Raw genomic sequence first — 20,810 nt, forward strand, 5'->3', positions numbered from 1 at the left:
CTGGGTTTATCCAGCAGCACTCAGCTTTCAAAACAGAAGGATTGATTTTTGGCTTCATGATGCTCCTTGACACATGGTTAATCCCTACCATGCAAAAGCATTGAGTAATACAAGATGACCACTTTACATGAGTTGATGGCACAGCTTTCTCAGTACTCTTGAATTTCCAAGGCTTTTATGTAGGTTTCCAGCTTTTCAGATGATTTAGATGTAGTTTATTGCCAGTATCTGTCTCTCTAAACTGCCTGGCTAAAGAGGATAAAGTGAAACATCAAAACACTTCTGTGTACTGTAAAACATACATGTTCTACATATAAACAGGGAGAAGTGACCTACTGAAAGAAGTATAAGCAGAGAGCTGAGCAGAAGATACAGGGAGTAAAGCTGCCTGGAAACTAGAAGTTTGTTTCACAGAATATTTTTTTGTTTCAAAATGTTGTTTCATCCCAAATCCAGCTGTAACCTGAAATTTTAATCAAAATGGAAATTCTGATGAAGTTTATTTTGAGTAAACTTCCAATATTTTTTCCATTATGTCCTTAAAACAATGCACACTTGGTCAGTCAAAGAGCACGCAAGGCAGCATGAGACTGGCTAAACAAAATGCTAGGAATAAAGAAAAATGAAACATCTCATTTTAGTTAGAGTTCTTTGGAATTTTACAGTGCAAAACATTGCCAGAATTGACATTGTTCTGCAATGAAATGAAATAGCTTTTTTTTCTCCTCCTYCTTCTTCTTCTTCTTCTTCTTCTTCTTCTTCTTCTTTTTTTTTTTTTTAACAAAATGAATTCCTGACAAAAAGGCTCCCAGTGAAGTCTTACTGAAAAACAGATGAGTGAGTTGCATGGTGGTGGATTCAGGAGGCAGTTGGTGTGTGAAGTGTCATCCAGGGAGATGGGGATAGAATTAGGCAGTATTAGAGATAAGGTTATTGTGTCGGACTGTGTCACAGGGGTTGGGTTTACGGTTCAATAAGATGTGGAAGGAGGTCAGAATTGGTCTGTATAATAAAGACAGGTTTGTGAAGCTAATGTTGTATTCGTCACTGGCTTACTTGCATGCAGGAAAACCTTAGCTACTCACATTACTTAAACAGGCTAAGCTCTGGGTTACAGTGCTGAAGAAGGAGGTCCCAGTTCTGCTGATAATGTGGAGCGGAGGCCATCGTGTGAGCATGGGGCTTGTCTGTCCATCRTTCTGTTTAGCACATTCATTCTTTCAAGCATAGTTGCTAATTAACTCATGAGCTCATGAGGTTCCTGAGAGGTAGGTTGTTTAGGACCATATCTCTGCTTTTCAGTTGGGGAAGCAATGTCTTGGAAAGCTGCAATGACTTGCTGAAGTCTATGGAGAAGATTAGTGTTGAGGCTGGAATTAAACTTTCGGACCTTTTGGCTGCGTTGCAAGGGTGCGCTGTACTTCACTGCCCAATGTCGTAAGTACAAAACTAGTGACTGGAATCAGAACATGTAAATGGGTCCTTGGGCTGTGTTTGGGGCATGGATGCCTGGTGATTAGGAAGAGATGTGACCTAGTTGTAGAATGGTTCACAGGATCTTTGCTCCCTGTAGAGTGGGCTCAGAGAAAGGGCAGAGGACACAGAAGCAGGTCCAGGAGAGCAAGGTCTAAAGCATAGACGTGGCTGTAGAGAGTTGGGTGTGAAACACAGGCCTGGTTTGCCAAGGGCAGAGGGAATGGTCCTGGGCACACAGAGCATATGAAGTGGGAGAGCGTGGAGTTATAGATCCTGTCTTTATGCATCACATTGATCTCATTCAGTGTGTTATACTTAGCATTTCATTTATATAATGTCAGGGTGTTATATGGGTTTGTTCATTTTTAACTCATGGATGACTGGCAGTTTTAGTCCAGATGCTGTACTGAGTTGGGAGACAGTCCATGCCTGGAGAAAGATCTTTGTCAAAGGATCTGTGGGAATGATCTCTGCATTTTCTTCACTCTTTGCTCCTTGTCACCTGGGAGCTGAGTTACTGGACCTTCCAATTTACTTTGGAAAAGTTATGTCTGTCTCATGGGTATACCTTTAAGCAGGTATGAATTTAAGAAGAGATTAGAAGTCACACRTGCTGGACCTTCCAATGCCACCCCCACTCACACACAAACTATGCTGGGATGATGCAAGCACTTAACACCATTTGCATGCTTTGGTGTGTGGTTCTGTTGGTTAGTGATACATATTACATTTCATTTAGAAATTTAATTATGAAAAAGGGCTGATGTGCATTCTGCACCAAGCAATGGTGGTCTGGTGCAGAAACTGCCAAATGAGCAAGACCACTAGGGGCAGCACAACATCACGTAAAGAGAAGAGCTCAGGGCTAGAAGCTATCTACTGAGTAGTCACATCTCACCTCGCATATTTCTGCTCTGCTGCTGGCCATTTGCTGACTTCCTACTTGTGCTGTATTTCCCACTGTAGATGGAGTTTGAGTGGAACCAATTTGGAGATTTGGTGAAAGCCTCCATGATGTAAACCAAGTGCCGAGTCAACAGAGACCAACACTTGCTGAAGATCTATCTCTTACTAGCACATCTGTGTGTCGCTTTCTCACTGTATCACCACCAGTTTCTCCAAGGGCAGCCACATTTCCCATTATACTCAAGGAACTGTCAAGCACTAAGAGGGTTTTTGTCCCTGCAGATTTTCACACAGCATCCCGTAATCAGAGGGCTCCTGAACCATGGTGGAGCTAGACTGTAGAAYCTGCTTTAGGAATGACCCTGTTTGCCCTGATGGGTTTGCAGTTCTCACTCCTGGCTTAATACCAGGCATTGATTTCCATTTCCTATTGCTCTGAACTCTTCCATGGCTCACACACATTGTGCTCAGTCTTGCTATATGCCATCAGAGTTGCCCACTGCAGGGGACATCTCTAACTTCAGAGACCTGCACTGGCAAAATTTCTGGCAAAGCTGTATTGTAAAACTGTTTGTGCTTCTGCGTATCCCCACCCCTTTCCCAGGTTGCTCATGCCTTCTATTCTGCAACTGTTTCCCTTCAGCCCAGTACTGTCTGTCCATCTCCTTCTCTTTCCATGCATCTAATGGAGAGTGGTAATCCCGTTAGGTGCTTGCAGCAGGCGCTGCCGAATTTGCTTGCAAATGCCTGTGCCAGGTCGAGTGTCATTGCCAGCAGCGCTCTTGGCGGGATGAAGGTTGCATTAGTGAACAGTAATTGAAATGCAAAATAACATTTTGATCGAGCGAGCAGGCTGTTTATTTATCAGATCAATAGCCAAAATGCCCCATCTGGAGAAGTCAGCGTGATAATAAGTGATAGCATTCCAAGGGCAAAGGGAACATGCACAGCAGGGAGGACATGCTGGCAGGGTGGGCTGGGCTGGACTGGGTCACACCAGGCTGGAGGTTTTTGAAACTTGCTTCTTTCTGCGTCCCTTTCTTGAAGAGGGCAGCCCCTCTTCTAGCAGCATCTGTGAAGGAACTCAGTCTTCTGGACAGAGACTAGCTCTTAAATAGCGTATCAGACATAGTACAGATACGTAAAATCGTGTGAAATCTTTTCCCTCTCGTGCTCCGGTGGAGACAGCGCTGTGAGTCAGGGTGCAGACTGCAGATGATGTAGCTCAGTTGGGCAGTAATTTTTTTCTCTCTCTCTTTAGTGCATTWTGTGTGTTGTAAAGTTCTAAACGCTTCTCTGGTTCTCTGGAAATATGAAGTCATAGTTTGGCTTCTATAACCGTCCTATTGGAGTGGTATCTAAGTGCACTCATATAATGAGGAAAGGAAAGATGTGGTAGGGTGTGTGTGAGGAAGGGGTTTGTGTGTTCCTGTACAATAAATTAATTATACACATGCGTACCTCATATGTACAAATACCCTGCAGAATAAGGCTATGTAACAATTAAGACTATCTCAGACAGATGCTCTGTGGAAGTGTAGAAGCAGCTATAAATCTTCTTTGGGGGTGACTGACTGCCTGTCTGTCTGCGTTACTGTCTCTCTGTTGGCTTCAGTTTGTCCACTAGCAGGAATGCTAAAGACAGGGAATAGGAAGTGAAACCGAAGTTGAAGATGTTGCAAGTTTGCTTTGGTCCTCTTATGTCCCCCCAAAATAACAGGGAAAAGTGAAGACTTCCTGGGGTGAGGAGATCTATTTACCATAGTAGAAAAGAATGTCTTGTGTGTGTCTGGGGGGGGGGGTTGACAATGAAATTTAGTTTAATTTGCAAGTAGTGTTGTGATATGATTTGGGAGGAAATTGGAAGTAATTTAAGAGTATTTTGCTTTCTGAATTGCTTTGTGGTTTTCTTTTTGGTGCGTAGAGAAATGAAAGGAATTTGAAGCAATTAAAATGGATAGCGTGATGTAGGTGACATTTGTTATCTCCTCCTCTCTTCTTCCTTGGCCCACTGCACCTGATGCTGGCTGCAGAACCTTGTACCAGTCCCAGCTGCCCCCCTCTTTCCTGGAGAATTCACCATGATGGTGGTACACATACAGTGCCATCTCATCCTGATCTCCCTGTTAAACATAGGTATGGACAAGAACAGGCATGAATGATTAGTTATATTGTATTACATACATATATACATTATATATGTATATAATACAACTAGAATTTCTAAAGCTCTTTAGAATCCTTTGAGATGGAACAGTCTCTGTCCACATACAAATCAATCAATTTTWAAAAAAGCTAGTTAGTTGTCAGTGCTACTTTGGTCTAGGAACCCCATCAGTAGCCTGATTTCTCAGTGTCGGTTTATACAATGCAAGAATATGAAGGATAAAATGTTTCTGTCACTGTTGTTCTTAAAACTTTCTGGCCGTTACCGCTATGCAAAGGACATCTGGAATTAAAGGATGCAATGGTTTTGTAGTCAGAGGATATTTTCTTCTCTTTAATCTTTATTCTCTGAGCACTGGAATAACTGGTATTTCCAGGGCCTGGAGTATTGATGTGCCCTAGGGAAAGTTTAAGAAATACTTCAGTGATGTCACTGTTCTGTAATCGGGAGATTGTCCCATATCCTAGTCTAACTTATTGCACAGTTGAGCAGTGTTACTATATAGAAGCTATGCCTGAGTGATGGGCAGCTGGGAAAATGTATACTTGTTCTGTTACAAAATTTCCTGTTTAAAGGGGATTTGTGTGGTCACTATCTGCTTATTTCTTGGTTCAGGCAAGCAAGAAAGCAGGACACCACAGGGCCTGAGATAGGGCTGAGCTCAAGTGAATTGGAAGCAGCTTTGTCAGTCAAGGGAAATGGAGACAAACAGTCTGGAAGATGGGTGAATCGAGTGGATTTGGAACAAGTCATTAGGGTTTGAAGCTGGGATCTGGGTCAGCTACAACTGGCTGCTTAGTTTAGGGAGTGTACTGTAACAGATCTGCTAAATGCCTACCAAAGGTGGGGTTTTAAAGAGTCAGCAAAACTGAACCTTGGGGATATCTTAAATAGGTAGGTAAAGATAATCCTGTATGTTACAGCAGTCTAAGGAGTACTGAAGGAAACTGGATGTTTTTAAGGGCAATTGGGGTATCTGAGTTCTCTGCATCATCTATGCTCCTCACATCTGCGGTGTTAGTCTGAGAGGAGCCTGGTTTATAGTTACTTCTTTCATGTACTCCCTTTCCATTCTAGTTCAGGTGCTGCATCTCACTCCCAGCTTGTAACACTGGTTTCTTTTCTGTCCTTGAGCCACATGCAGTTCTCTTCTCGTGCCTCCCTCCTCACCCATACCCCACTCGCTCCCACTTCCATGCTCTTCCTGTGGTTCTGGGACATCCCCTCCTATCAGATCCAACATTTGTTTCCACACTGTCATCTTGCCTTGCTGCCTTACCATCTTAGAAGTGTTTTCAGGGAAGTCAGGGACAAAAAAGTTCAAATTGAAAAGCMCTAATTGCCCACTGTTATTTTCCACGCTGTAATTCACATGGAACTAATTTCAGTTAGTTTTTCAGGATTCATCTGGTTTTGAGTCATGTTACTAATTATGAGCCACTTATTTATAGATTTCTTCAAGAGCTGCAGGTGGAGTCGAGGAAAAGCCTGTCTATTCTGTCTGGGTCAGTATCTTGGTAGGGAGGGGAGAAAAAAAAAAAGAAAAGAAAAAAAGAAAAGAAAAAGTTGCAGCAGCTCAAACTCAGAATTCCAAATGTGTGCAGGCTGGAGAATGCATAACTTCAGATTTTGTCTGAATAAACCTAGAGTCTACTTTCAGTAAAGAAGTATTCAGAAGAGATATTAATTCTTTAGTCTCCTTTTTGTTTGTTTCTAGGTTGGTGTCCCTGATGTGCAGGTATCTGCCATCTGAACTCCTTCCTCAAACAGTCCATGCAATTAAGCAATCCATCTACATCTTTCCTTTTTTTCCTGCCATTTCTCATTATGAATTGTACACAAGGTTGAAGGGAGGGATGTCTTCTTCAATGGGTATCTCAAAATTCAAGGAAGTGTAGGCTGAGGAATTTGCACTGGTGGCAGCTTTCTAACATAAACTCTGCTAAGATGGCACTGAGTAAAAGAAGTCTGCATGAGGTGAGACCAGAGAACAGGCTTGGATACTAAAATGCATATGACATGATAGAAAGTGCTGGCTTTCCTTGCCCATCTGCAAAGGTGGAGGCAAAATTGTGATGTGCAAGTGTGGCAAGTGTTCTTTACTGTGTAGATCTCATTCACAAGTGTCTGAAGGACACTGAAGGTACTAAGAGAAATACAGATTATAAATGCCCTACGTAAACAGAGAAAGGCATTTGGGAAGAATTGAAGATCTAGCTGAGGATTTCAGCAAGAACTGAGCTCCAACTTTGCTGTACACAGGCAAAATTGTTGAACTACTGAGCAGTCTTTCTGGTGTAGGAATATTGGGGGAATAAGAGTCAGACATCCTGGAAATACAAAAAATAGGATGGTAACAAAGGGGGAAATGGTGGTGGTGTTATTTGGATAGTGAATGGCAAGTCAGTCCTGGTCCTTGTTGTGCTGTGGTATCAGTGGTAAGTGTAAGCAAGAAGCATTAGCCTAAGTGCTAAAGCAGTTCGCTTTGGAAGGAGTGCCATTAGTGCAGCAGAGAGCAAGGTTCCTTCAAAAGGCAATGTGTTAATGAGAGAGTGAGTTGATAATATATGTCACACCTCCAGATTAATTGTCGCTTCATCTGTGTAATACTTCTTACCATCTACAAAACAGGAGTATCGTCCTAAGGGTGAAGAGAAATTACGAGAAGGAGGAGAGGCATGAAGGCTAGCAGGAAATCTATAATGTCTTCTGCTTCTGCAAAGTGTTTTTATTTATTAAGCATCCTCCAGGCAGCTTTCTGCAGCAGCTTTCATCAGTGTGAGCTAACTCAGGCTAGAGAAGATCTGATATGCCCACACAAATACTTGTCTTTGATCTGATATGTAACCGGGCTCTGGTTATGCAATGGGTCAAAGGGATAAAATGTCTCCTGGGCATTAGACAAGTAAATACTATTTGTGGAAGTGCCAGAATATGAGCACTTGCCATCCGCATCTCCTTAGCTTGCAGAAGATTCCAGCTTGGGCCTCTTACTTCACTCTCCATGCAAGGAATCAGTTTCTCCAATCTATGTGGAAGAACTGGTCTCAGCCAGTGACCCACTTCAGTAGGCCTCATGTAACCCAGTTCTCATCAGGAAGACCAGTGACTCTGAGAAACAGGTCTCTAGATAGACTCTTGCATTTAGAAAGCTGTTGAGCTTTGCTATCTTCCTTATATATTTGCATTTCAGCTTCTTTAATCTTCTGACTCAACACATAATTTGACTTCCCCTTCCCTCAGTCAAATTATAAAGCAAAAAAAAAATGCATAGATCTCTTCAGGGCAAAGGTGAAAGACAGGCCAAATATGATGCATTTTTACAAAATATGCCAAGTCCAGATCCCCAGCAAAGCCGGAAGCAACTGAAAACAGTTGCAATTGGAATTAGGATGGTGTAGCTCTTTTGCAATAAAATACTAGCAGATGGGGTTTGTTACAACATAATAATCTTGATTTGTGAACTCCAGGTTGGTATTTGTGCCACACAATAGAAGCCAGACAATGCTTTCCATTCCAAATCGGGAGCATACTGATCAGCTTTTGCTAAGCTATAGTGTGTGTTTGCTCCAAAGACAAGTATTTGTGTGAGCTATTAGGGACAAATGCCTTGCAAATAAGTTGTTTGGGACTTGCTCTACTCTGCAGGATAGAAGCATGACCTACAAAAGTGAAAGGCAGCTGCCACTAGCAAGCATGAGAGAACCTGCAGAAATCGTATCTGTGCACCAGAGAAGAAAATTTAGATTGATCTGAGATTCTGACCCGCGTGTCCTTTGATAGCAACGCAGAGTGCTTTGATTAAGGAAATGCCTCAAAAGCCTACATATTGGTAGCTTGGCAATTTATGTTTATGATCTGGCATTCAACGTTTTAGTTACGCCCATCAACCTGGCAGTGCCCAAGCTCTTGCCTACCTCCAGGGAGAAATGAGGTTTGCCCTGGGGACTGGATATTGTCCTGTGTGATAGAATAAGCCTACAACAACTTCGAGGGCTGTAGCAAGTATGGCTGAGTTATCCACTGCACAAGAGCAAAGTTGCACAAAGGCAGATCCCATTATTCTTGGGCTGCCTGGAGCCTGTGTTGAAAAGGGTACTCAGTAAGGAGGAGAACGGGTCTCTAAATGATGTCCCTATTGTGTCGATGACAGGAGGTGTAGGTGTGTTTGTGCACTTGCCTCGCTAGCATCCCGGCGGCATGCTGGAAGCAGGGAGCTGGGGCTGGGAGCCGGCGTGAGCTGTCCATGGTGAGAGCGGGGCGCCCGAACAGGTGCGGCACCACAGCTCCCTGACATTAACAGTTTGCATATGTGACCTAAAATTACACTGACTGTTATTGCAGCTGTTATGTCTAGCCTGCCACTTGGAAAATGGTATTTATTTTTGTCTTCTGTATCTTAAAAAGAAGACAAAGTTTGGCTTGTCACTGGAGTTGCGGCTAGTGTTTGAGAGCTGATGTATCGCTTGTCAGCTGGCAAGCTCTCTCACATGGCCCAGAGAGGACAAATGGCATCATGGCATGACATGCCTGTGCAATGTAGTTTCACATCATCTGGGCTAACAAATTAGACCAAAAGCAAAAATAGACTTGTACAAAATAAAAGGTTGGATTTTTTTCCTCTGTGTAAGATTAAAACTTCTTCAGTCTTTTGTAGCCAGTATGAAAATTTCTGTACAATCAGAACTGTGCATTCTTCACAAGCTACGATCTGAAGTGGACAGAATTACACTGGCGATCTTCTCAGATCTTGTAGCACTGTGAGGACTCCCCATTTGTGGCCTTCAAGTCTCAAGCAGAGTTCCACGAATGCAGCCATTAAGTACCTAGGAGTAACACCCTGTATGAGAATTCTGCCTGCAGGGGATTTCAATTTTGTGGGATATGTTAGCAATTAAAAAAAATCAAGATTTCATTCTGTTTGAAATCCAAGTCTTGCTGTTAGGACCACCAAAAAAGCCCATTCCAAACTATTTGTATTGTTCTTGTATTCAGAACAGTGAAGGGTTTGCAAACTGTTAACAGTCCTGATATTCCTGTCGGAGGAGGGCTTGAGTGTTCCTTCTTTCACTCCTTCCCTCAGCTCCTGTTAGTCCTACGGATATGTTCCAGAATTTGTTCATTTTAGCCGCAAGTTCAATCTTACTGTTGGAAATCTCCAGCATATTGGATTGGTGAATATGTGATTTTATTGGAAAATACTGGTGAAGCAACTGGCCTACATGTCAGAATGTCTGGTGCCTGTTCCTTACCTTCCTCCAAGAAACTGAAGTGAGATATCCTTGCCTTTCCTATTGTCAAATTTACATGTAATGAAAATCAACCACTAGATAAAGCTCCTTGATTTTATAACTCTAATATGCTGCCCTTCTCTGATGCTGTCTGTCCAGCATCCTTTCCTTCTCTTTTTGTTGCTTTTGTTCTCAAGAGAGCATTAAACTCATAAGCAGTCCAGTGATTATGGAGAAGCAGTAAAAGAAGAAAGGCTAGAGAAAAATTGGAGACACTTCTAGCATTAGTATAACATCACTGCCCAAGGGAGGTAACACATGAAACAAACACATGAAAACTGTGAGCACATAAAGCCCATCTTGACTTGGTCTAAACCTGTGTATTCCTATCCAGAGTCAGTGAGATCAGAACATGCATGTTTGAGCGCATGAAGACTAACAACATTGTGAGTGTTAAACAGCAGTGGGTTTATGAAAAGAGAGTGCAGCAGACAATAACCTTTCTTGATACAATTAGATAATTAGTGGACAAAAGGATAGACTGTCTCTGGACCATGTATGGGCTTTTGACACAAAGCTGTGGAAGATCTTATTAGGGAAATGAGATGAAATTGGTTTTGATACAAATCCTGTGAAATGAATCATGGATTAGCTGACAGAGTGTAAACAGAAGGGCTAGAGATATTCTTTATCTTTCTGCAAAGATGGTGTCCAAGAGGGCAGTGTTTTGGTTTTAATTATTCRTTAATGACCTGGGAGAACATGAAAAAAGCACAATTCTCAAATTTTTACAGTAGATACAACTGAAAGATACTGGAAACATATCAGAGTAGAGACAAGAAGAGCCAGTATAAAAAGACGAGCAGTATTAAAAGGGCTCAGTAAAATAAGTGGCAATTAGCAGTGTGTGGTTTAAAGATGGTACTGGATCTACTTAGGGACAAGGAAAATCTCCAAATTTCATGTTGTGTGGAGCAAGGTGGCAAAAGCAGCTTATGTTCAGAGAGATGCCAGTGAGGCAGTGGGTATCAAATGATGTGAGATTGCAGTGCAACCTGATGACTGGCAAAACTACTGCTCAGTTCGTCCATATGTCTGCTTGGAGAGTGTCTCTGTCTCTCCTGTAGTGCTGTGGTGTCATTGTGCTGTGCGGTTCTGAGCAGCGGGCTGCAAGAGAGACCTAGGCTTGTTGGAATAAATCCAGAGAAAGGCCACAAAGATGCTAAAGGGATTATAGGCAACGACCTGTGATGAGGAAAGGTGAAAAGAACGAAATGTTTAGAACCTCTAAGCCTGTTACATGGGCACAGAAATAGTAACGGAGTCTCCTGTGCCAGCACAGAGGAGAGTTGGATCAAGTCTTTCTCCTTTTACATTCCTGTTAAGGTAACTAGAGCTGAGCAAAATGACTATTCATCACTTTGAACTCTTTGCAGAAAACATTTAGCTGTTCTTCTTGAAGTTTAAGATGTTGTATTTCATTGCCAGGGTCTGAGTCAGTTTAAAAATCACCGTAGGATCTCCATGAACCTTGTAGAAAGTCAGAGCTTATGAGGCTTAACTCAGTGTGTGCTGCCCACCAACTGTACAAGTTGTTCCAGAGACCAGAAAGTAAAAACACAAGCTCTGGAATGGATGGAGACACCTTAGCTATGAGCTTTGACCTGTCTTGGCAGTAAGAGCTTTACCTCTAAAGCATGTATTAAAATCTAACCAGAACTCACTATGTATTACTGTCTCTTGGGAAGGGAAATGTGAGAGTCCTCAGGTGTAAGGATGTAGGGAGTTCGTTGTTATCTTGTTATCCTCATTTCACCATCACTGTATTTCATACATTTCAAAGTCACTGTAAGCCTCTCTGGGGGAAGAAGGGTCCTTAATTAAGGTTATGAGTCAGAGAAGTGAGGCCCTTAAAGACTGACCWCCCCTTGTCCTCCAATAGAGGAAAACAACTCAGTGGGTCTGCATTAGGAAAGCGCAGCCTTCTATAGCCTTTCAGTGAAGAAACCCTGCTAGTCTTCAGATCTGCAGTCTAGTACGCAGTTCTTCTTTAATCAGTGAGGTTTCAACCTGAGACAGTGGTTCTGAGAAGTGGTTGCAAAGAGATGTCAATTCATGTCTGATTTATGATGGGCTGAGAGAGCGAAGTTCTGAGGTTAACCCAGCTGTGGGGTCACATTGTACAAACAGCGATTCTACTTAGGAATAGGGTAGATAGCACTTGCAAAAACATTTCTTAATCTCAAGAAGAGTTTTAGTAACTGGACTCTCTTACACCATACAACCAGAAGACAATTCACTGTAGTTAATGCTCTCTTAATCAACTCTAGCACTAACAGCTCTGTTGTCCCTAAACAAGTTTGGTTTTGTACTTAGAAAGGATACCATTAAGATGAGGCAGTGTAAAGGATGGCTCACATATGACTAACATGAGGAACGTGAAATGCTCTTCTCTTGCTGGAGTAGGTTTAAGCAAGGAAACAGAGGACTTCTATAAGCTATTTAACCTTGACTCCATCCACATTCCTCTGGTGTATCTCCTGCATTCCCACCTGCTTGCATTTCAGTTCCATGTTTGTCTTCAATTCTCCAAAGTCTTTCTGGTCTTTATTTCCTTATCTTTTCTCATATGGCTCAGAATCTTATCTGTTGTCTCTTCCTCCCTTTCCAGTTTGTGAGTTCTGGGCTTTTAAGAGACAAAAGATGGAATTTGAACTCCCCTGACCAAATCTGAGAGTACGACTCACTTCCTGATCATGCCTTTTCATAGTTGTCCTCTCTCTGGCCTTAGCATTGCAACTCCTATTCCCTTTACCATGTATGTGTTCCTCAGTGCAGAAAATTGTTTTATGGTAGTTTTGCCTTCCAGTATGACCCTAACCTTGTTATTGTGCCCAGTGATTTTCAGGTTGATGCTACATGTGCATTTCTTGGCTAGGGAAAGGTTCCAGAGTCTGGTCAGCATAGCAGCTTTCAGCTTTGCTATGAGCTGAACCTATGAAGGCTATGATCTGATCTCAGCTAGCAAAGCTTCATCTTCCTCCACATGGTCAGTTAGCATTACACCAGGAGATCTGCAATCTGTCTAGCTGCCCAGCGGGATTAAAGATTAATGCACCTGCAGTAATTATTCCTGTAACTTCTCTATGGCTGCTAGTCCAGTGTGACCCTCTGGGCAAAGTTTGGGCATCACACTGTCTCTGAGAGGACCAACTACTGAATTCCTCTCAAGTAACATGAGGCAAAGCAGCCCAGGAACATGAGATACCAGCAATGCTCTCAAGATCAACAAACTTGGCAAATAGCAGACTTGGCTGATTGATCCCAGAGGTTGGAGATGACRTCAAACATCGAGGATGAAGCAGAGAAAGGAAATTAAGAGATACTTGGGTGGACTGAGATCATAAGGATGCAAAACCATGAAGTTCCTGTATCTCAAATGTGTACAGTCATATGAAGAGTCAGACAGGCATGATGTATGTGTGGACTACAGCCTAGCTGTGTCACAGAGAATGTTTTGTCCTGTTCCCTAATTGGCTTGATCTCTTGGCAGAAGTAGGTGCAACAAATACAAGGTAAATAGGCTGAAACTGAAATAAAAATAGAAATAGAAATTATCAACGTGACCATGGTATTCTAACTTTAAATCAGCAGAGCTTCCAAGAAGGAAAGTCAAGTATCCCCAGTCAGCCAGAATTCTTTGGACATGTTATCACGAAAATCACTTGCTACCGTGTATTGAGATTTTCTTAAAAGCCGTTGATAAATTATCTTGCTGGAGGGGAAATTTAACCTCTCATTGGATGAGAGGTTAATACTACTATGGATTTAAAAAGTGTCTGAGACAGAAAAGAAGGGGTAGGTATACGCTGCCCAGAAAAGAAAGGGCAGTCGATTTTCAGCATGACAAAGGTTAACATTGAATCACACACACAGATCTATGTTGTGATGTTTGATGTATGTGCTTATGATCTGGGAAGCGGGTGAACAGTGAGCTGGCAACATCTGCAGGTGACATCAAATTGGTAAGGTTAGTCGAGAGAAGCTGAAGAACTCCAGAGGATCCTAATAAAGCTGGATGAATGTAGAAGCGGTAGAAGGAAATCCACTGCCGACTATTGCAAAACATTGCACCAGAAGGCATTCATTTGATTTTTCATATGCCTTAATGGATTCTAAATTAACTGTTGCAAGTCAGAAAAATATCTGAGGATTGCAACAAGCATTCTGATATTCTCTTTCAAGGAATGATAACACTTTGGATTTTAGTTTAAAGATAGAAGAAAGCAAACAATGTCGGGAGTTATGTAACAGATGGGCTGAAAATAACATTGAAAATGTGGTAATGTCAGTAGGTAAATTGATGGAGTGCCTTTGTCTTGACTACTGTCCAGACCTTCAGCTGGAGAACTGATGAAGCTGTGCTAGTTTTGTGCCACTGAGGAAGTGGCTCATTGGACTCTGTTCTGGACTGGACATAAATAGCCAAACTAGAAGAAGSTTAGAGATGGATGAAGCAGATAAGAAGTCTGAAAAAACTCCTGTGTGAAGAACAATTATATAGATAATGAAAAGTTGAGTGAGGAGAAAATAGCAGAAGTACATTTTCTGAGAAGAAGAATCAGGAGGTGTTCAGGGAACATGAAAGGCTGCAAATACTGTATTGACAAATAGAAGTGGATCTTTTTGTTTGTTCATTCACCACACAAGTAAACTCTGGAACTCATTGCCTTAGATAGGATTAAAACTAACAGTGTCCTAAAGGAGAYTGAACATTTATATAAGGAGTAAGATTATCTATGACTACTGTAAACAAGAACTTGCGGATTTGGTAAAGATGCAAACCTTTCTATATATTTAAGAGCATAAATGTCTATATATTCATGTAGAAGCATAAGCTTTTATATATTGAAGAGTATAAGTAGTGGGAATTTGGGAGAAGCTTCTCTGTGCAAAAGCGTCATATTAGTGAATACAGGAAAAACTTAAAATTTAAGATTAAGCTGAAGGAAGCTTTTGATCAGATGATTTTCCTTCTGTTTCTGAGCTCCCCTTTTAGTGATGAAGGGGAGGGAGAAAATGAATCCAGCATGAAAATTGAGCAAAGTTTTCTGTATTACAGATGAACATCCAATCTGAGCACATTCTTCTTGCAGGGTCTGCTGCTGTCCTGCTTCGAGCTGGGGCAGGGCACCTGATACTAATTAAACCTCTATCTCATCTCACCTGCCAGAGACAGGCTCCTTTCTTTCTGCTGCCCTGGGGGGTATCTACTCTGGGTAGATTGTGCCTCGTCAGCACTGAAGTACCTTCCCAGTACCGCAGCCTGTGTACAGCCCAAAATGGTGATCTGCAGGAATAGCCACAGCTTTCTCCTCCTGCGAGTTGGAGAGGAATAGGCAGACTGTTCTTAGTGAGCTGGACTGATATTTGTGAAGAAGGGCTYGGGTGGTGTTGAAATGCGTGAGCAAATTGGAGTTGGACTGAGGTGGGAAAGGGAGGGCTCTCTTTTCACCACTGTGGAGCTGGGTTTGGCCAGGAGGCCGCTGAGTGCCTGTGCTCTCTCCCCACAGGCTGCTCGGAAGGATGGCCACGGAGGAGCGGCACCTGTCCTCCAGCTGTGGGTCCTTCATCAAGACTGAGCCCTCCAGCCCGTCTTCTGGCATCGATGCCATCAGCCACCACAGCCCAAGCGGCTCCTCCGACGCCAGTGGTGGCTATGGCATCGCCATGGGTAGCCACCCCAACGGCCTGGACTCACCGCCCATGTTCAATGGCACAGGGATTGGTGGTGGGTCCTGTCGTAAGCGTTACGATGACTGCACCAGCGCCATCATGGAGGACTCGCCCACCAAGTGCGAGTACATGCTCAATGCAATCCCCAAGCGGCTGTGCCTGGTGTGCGGGGATATTGCTTCTGGGTACCACTATGGAGTGGCTTCCTGTGAGGCATGCAAAGCCTTCTTCAAGAGGACTATTCAAGGTATGGTGGGAAGGGAGGGAAACTGAGACATTCACTCCATCACAAAAGAGGGAGGTGGCCCCAGGCATTGCTGAGATTGCAGTGTTTCCATATCATATAACAGGAGACAGTGAAGGGTGAACAAAATGCATTTGACCTTCCATCCTTTTCCTGTGCCKCCTCTTCTTTCCTGCTCAGCTGTGGTCCTTCAAAACCAATGTGGATGTGAACTCAGGCTTTGTGGTAGAAAAGTGGTAGAAAGCTTTGCCAGGTTATTAGCCTAATTAGTGACTAAATCTAGGCACTTGGACTAGCTGATTTTCTTGCCTCTGTAGTGGCCCTGATACACCAGTAATATAGCTCTCAGGGGAGTGGAGCCTAGATAAGAAAAGTTTTGCACTCTGAAGCTGTTCGTAAGGCCCATTTGAAAAGCAGATGCCTCTGCCTAGGGAAGGCATCTCCTCAGGGATGTTTGCATCTGAAGGGAAAGCTCCACCATTAGAGAGGTTCTCATGTTGTCCAGTCAGTCTTGGTTTTGGCCATGGACTCAATACAGACTTCATGACAAGGCTGGGCAGCACACTTGGATATCCAGCCAATTCCATGTTTCTCCTTTTCCAGTTCCACCAAGCCTTTTCTTTAAGGTACAGCTTTAAAGACAAAAATATTAGGCACTGAAGGAGGTATCTAGTTTCTGTCAATTTTACAGAGGATCAGAAATTCCTTAGGTGATTCTGAAAACCTCAGTTTTGGGATCCCAGAATAAACAGCAAAGCATTTTCTGACAATCCCCAAAGATGGCTGTATGTGGAAATATGGTTGGACACCAAATGTGGAAAAACATAGATGAACTTGCATGTACATATAACGTACTACACAAGTGTACAGGTAATTCGTAGTGCATTGCTCCTACATGTACAGTTCAGGTATGATATACGTGTGCCTGCCCTGGCTGGCAAAGGTATGCTGTAGATGTGCACACAGGCAGGTACAACAACATAGCCAAAAGTGGGCGTGCATCCAGGCAAGCTCCAGTGCGCGTGGATGCTGGTAGGTGCTTACACAAGCAGGCCCTGTGTGAGAGCACGTGCCTAGACACACACATTCCCTGTATTTCCTGCACACACTAGCTGAAAAAAAGGACAGGATCATTCACCCCAAAATGGGAAGTTACACTGAGTTTACCCAACATTCCCTTGGCTTCTATGAAATGAATGAAAAGCACATACGCACTTATTTTATTTTTTGTTCCTTATCTGGGTAAGTCGCACCTGATTACACTCCGTTGCTGATAGTGTTCAATGCTCGAGTGGACYGAGCAATACAGAGAACAGTTCAGCRCAGGCCTCTGCAGAATTGACTATTTCTATCTAAATTTCTTGGATTCTAGGTGTCCCTCTTTACTATTATCCACCTGCAGAAATAAGCACTTCAGTATTGCCCCAGAGAGAGCCTGTCTCATTCTCTAACTCTTCTGTTATTATGCCACGTGGAAGCCTCTCCATCTCTAGGCATTGGCCTGTACTCTGGCAGGGTACTGTGGTTTGTCACTGATGAATCTCCTGTGATTGAATATGAACTTCTACTTGCGCTTCTGACTGTCAGCACTGACTTTGTCCCTCCTCCAGCTCCTGGATCCATTCCCAGTGCTGCTTTTTGGCATATTCAGGTGCTARAGGAGGGACAGGGTAGTACACTGAAGCAAAACCCTAGGGACTCTGCTTTTTGGGAAGAAACTGAAAAGTTAGCCCCTCATGGGAGCAATACTAGAGCTGAGTGATGGAGCAGAAGATAGACTTAACTTGGAAAGGCAGTAAAAAGATCCAAGAAGTTCTGAAAAGTTTTCAGAAGTACTCAAAAGAAAATGACACAGTGGGACAGTAACTAGAGCCTGTATCAGCCTGGGTGATCCATCAGCTGACTTCCCAGGCAGGGAGAGTGCCTCCCCTCAGCTCCCCATTCCCAGCACTGCCATTCTCCCTGTGGTTCCCTAATTGTTTGCCTGTTAAAACATAGCACACAAGGGGAAGGAGTAAGTGGAGATTTTTCTCACTCTCTAAATAGCTTGGGCTGGTGGCTGAGGCACCAATATGCTTTTATTCCTGGGAGTGGGAGAGTCCAGTGTGCTGAGCCTGAGGGTGAGAAATGCTGACTATGGAGCTGAAGGCTGGGCTGGGAGGACCAGACAGAAAGTAGGGTTGTAGAGTTTGTTTGAGTTGAGAAAACGTGCAGTTCCCAGGGCTCTGTTGCAGTGCATGCTAACCCAAGAGAGGGAGCTCTCAGATCCGAGCATGGCCTTGGGTATGCTGGAGAAGAGTTTGTGTATCACACATACGAGACAGAGTGGAAAATACAMTTCCAAAAGATATTGATCCTGCAGCTCTATTACATCCAGTAGCTGGGTTAAGCATCTTTAGTGAGAAAATCTTCATCCAGGCTGCCTAATGCATATGTATGTGTGTGCAGAAAGCATGCAGATATGTGTGATATATATAGTTGCATCCCCTRCTTATATTAGAAAGTTTTTCTTCCATTGTTCTGTACTTGGGAATGATGCTGTCTGTGTGGTTTGAGCACATAAATGGATCTGGAATCCCAGATTTCTGAGGTGCTCAGGAGATGTGCTAGCTAAATCCTGTCCCCTTTAGGGCCTGTGACCTCTCTGGTCTTGGACAAGCTGCTTCGCTTGTCTGTTCTTGAGTACTGAAATCTGCAAAACCAATGACTATTGAAAAGAGTACTTAATCTGCTGGGTCTACATTTGGTAACTCTAATAAGTAACAGGTGTGTGGGCTGCTGTAAAATGGGTCTAAATCCTTCCTAAGTCTACTGCAGCCCTATCTGGGCCTCTTCAGCCTTGGGAGGAGAAGACTGAGGGGGGATCTTACCAATGTGTATAAGTACCTGAAGGGAGGGTGTCRAGGGGACGGGGACAAACTCTTTTCAGTTGCCCCGTGTGACAGGACCAGAGGCAATGGGCAGAAACTGAAGCACAGGAAGTTCCGCCTGAATGTGAGGGGGAATTTCTTCCCTGWGAGAGTGACGGAGCACTGGAMCRGGTTGCCCCGAGGAGTTGTGGAGTCTCCTTCTCTGGAGATCTTCAAGGCCTGCCTGGGTGCAACCCTGTCTACCWTGCTGTAGGTGACCCTGCTTGAGCAGAGGGTTGGACTAGATGATCTCTAGAGGTCCCTTCCAACCTTACTGATTCCATGATTCTATCTAGGTAACTCTGATTATGAAGCAGAGTTTCATGTGGAACTCCTCCCCCCCACCATGTTCCCAGTGACTCCACTCTAGCTATTATTAATGCTTATAAAACTTGCATGGCTTGAAGCAGGAGGATCTTGCAATAGACTCTCCTCTGCCCATGCTCCTGCCTCAGCAGCAAGAGGAACAGACATTCATGCTGCAGGACTTTTTGTGTTAGCAAAGGAAAAAAAGAATTTTTCCAAGGGAAAACTGAACCTTTATCCAGGCWGATGTCCCACAGGAAAAATCTGATGATAAGAAAAAAATAGTTAGGAAAATCCAAACTATTAATTAACTTCAAGCTAAATTGGAGTGATTAGTTTTGCTGAACAAGCCTGGATTACACACTTCATCCTAACCTGCCCATCAGGTTACAGGGAGTCACACCTGTGACCTCTCTCTTSTGTTGTGTGACCTGAGGCAAGGGCAGAAACCTGTGTCATTTCCTCCTTGCAGCACTGGCAGTGCTTGAGACAGAAARGCAAAGACTTGAGACAAGGGTATTACAGCACACGCCACGGGCCTGTAAGCCCTCCTTTCTAAATACGGTGCTAGAACCCCCACAGCTGGACTTCCTGCATTTTGAGGCACAGTCAGAATTCTTAACTGATCTGAAGCATTTTCTGTCAAGCAGCTTGTCTGGCAAAATTTTAACGCTTTTTCCTTATCATCACATTGCTTTGTGGGAACTGTGCTTTGGGTCCCCATTATATTCTATTAGGACTCTGTGTTTTCCTCCTGTGATGCAGCTGTCCTCTGTAAGAACATGTGCCATGGGCATCATCTGACCTTGAGATTGTGGAAGGTGCAATCTAGTCAAGGAGAGAATTCAGGTTTCAGGCACTTACAAGTATGCTGCTATTGGTGTTTAAAATGGATCTGATTTGAAACAAAGAATTTTGTATTTGTTCAATTAAATGAAATGAAATAGATCTGTTACAGGAAAGATGATGTGTTTTGACATTTCAGAATTCAAGTGTTTTGAATTTCCATTCCATTCCATGGAAATCCTAACTAATCCTTTCATCCAAATTTGGGACAAAGGCAAATGCTGAAAGACTTGAATTTTTTTATGGGATAGACATTCTTAATCTAACTTCACTCTATTCATTCCTTTAATAGTTTGTTCAGTAGCTACAGTATTATATATCATCTTTTGTTCACCAGTTGTTGTAACTGGTAGGTACTTTTGCCTTTTCTGAATATTAAAATAGTTACAGTGATATGTAACCATGTGAGCCCTTTATCATTCAGCATATTCACAATGATGACTACCCTTGCTCTATTTTTCATCTTTGAAGAGTGAAAATTAAGGATATTTCTAAAATGTCCCATTAATATAAAATATAATCTGAAAGGTCAGCAAAATAAATCTGAATTAACATTTCCTTTTCTGATCTTTGTGAGTCAACTCACKGTGTACTTTGAACACATACCTATAGGTCCATTAGGTGATAAAACAGGAATTGCAGGAATTGATGTAGGGAAGAACTGGTTAGGGGAGAGCCAGACAGACACATTTGCCATCATTTTCTTGAGTGAGCAGGTCATGAATCAGGCAAAATTCTGCAAGCATGTTCCAGACCAGTGTGCCYGTGTCTGTGGATCTCCTGCTTGAGTCTTTTAACCATCAGACCCAAAGAGCACAGCTATGCAATTGCTGTGCCAGGATGTGTTCCCTTTTACAGGAGCAGTAGAAAGCCCGTGTGATGCAGGAGGAAGGTTCTGCGTCCCTACCTTAGTGGGCCGTTGCAGTCGCACATAGTCCTGTCCCTCTGTCCTTCTCAGAAATGTGCCTGGAAGTTCTCAGGTGAGGGTT

At 43.1% G+C, this 20,810-nt stretch overlaps 1 protein-coding gene across 3 annotated transcripts in view; it reads left to right on the forward strand.

Moving 5' to 3' along the window:
* ESRRB (estrogen related receptor beta) overlaps positions 1-20,810 on the forward strand; it is a 131,932-nt gene that overhangs the window by 72,702 nt on the left and 38,420 nt on the right. For all 3 annotated transcript variants that reach the window (XM_085301790.1, XM_085301789.1, XM_085301791.1), the window contains exon 2: positions 15,354-15,763. In XM_085301790.1, coding sequence (XP_085157916.1) covers positions 15,354-15,763 — 410 coding nt within the window. The remainder of the gene's footprint in view (positions 1-15,353; positions 15,764-20,810) is intronic.

The sequence above is a fragment of the Rhea americana genome, unplaced genomic scaffold (assembly GCF_003343005.1).
Source record: "Rhea americana isolate MKP2758 unplaced genomic scaffold, rheAme1 scaffold_18, whole genome shotgun sequence".
NCBI classification, from domain to species: Eukaryota; Metazoa; Chordata; class Aves; order Rheiformes; family Rheidae; genus Rhea; species Rhea americana.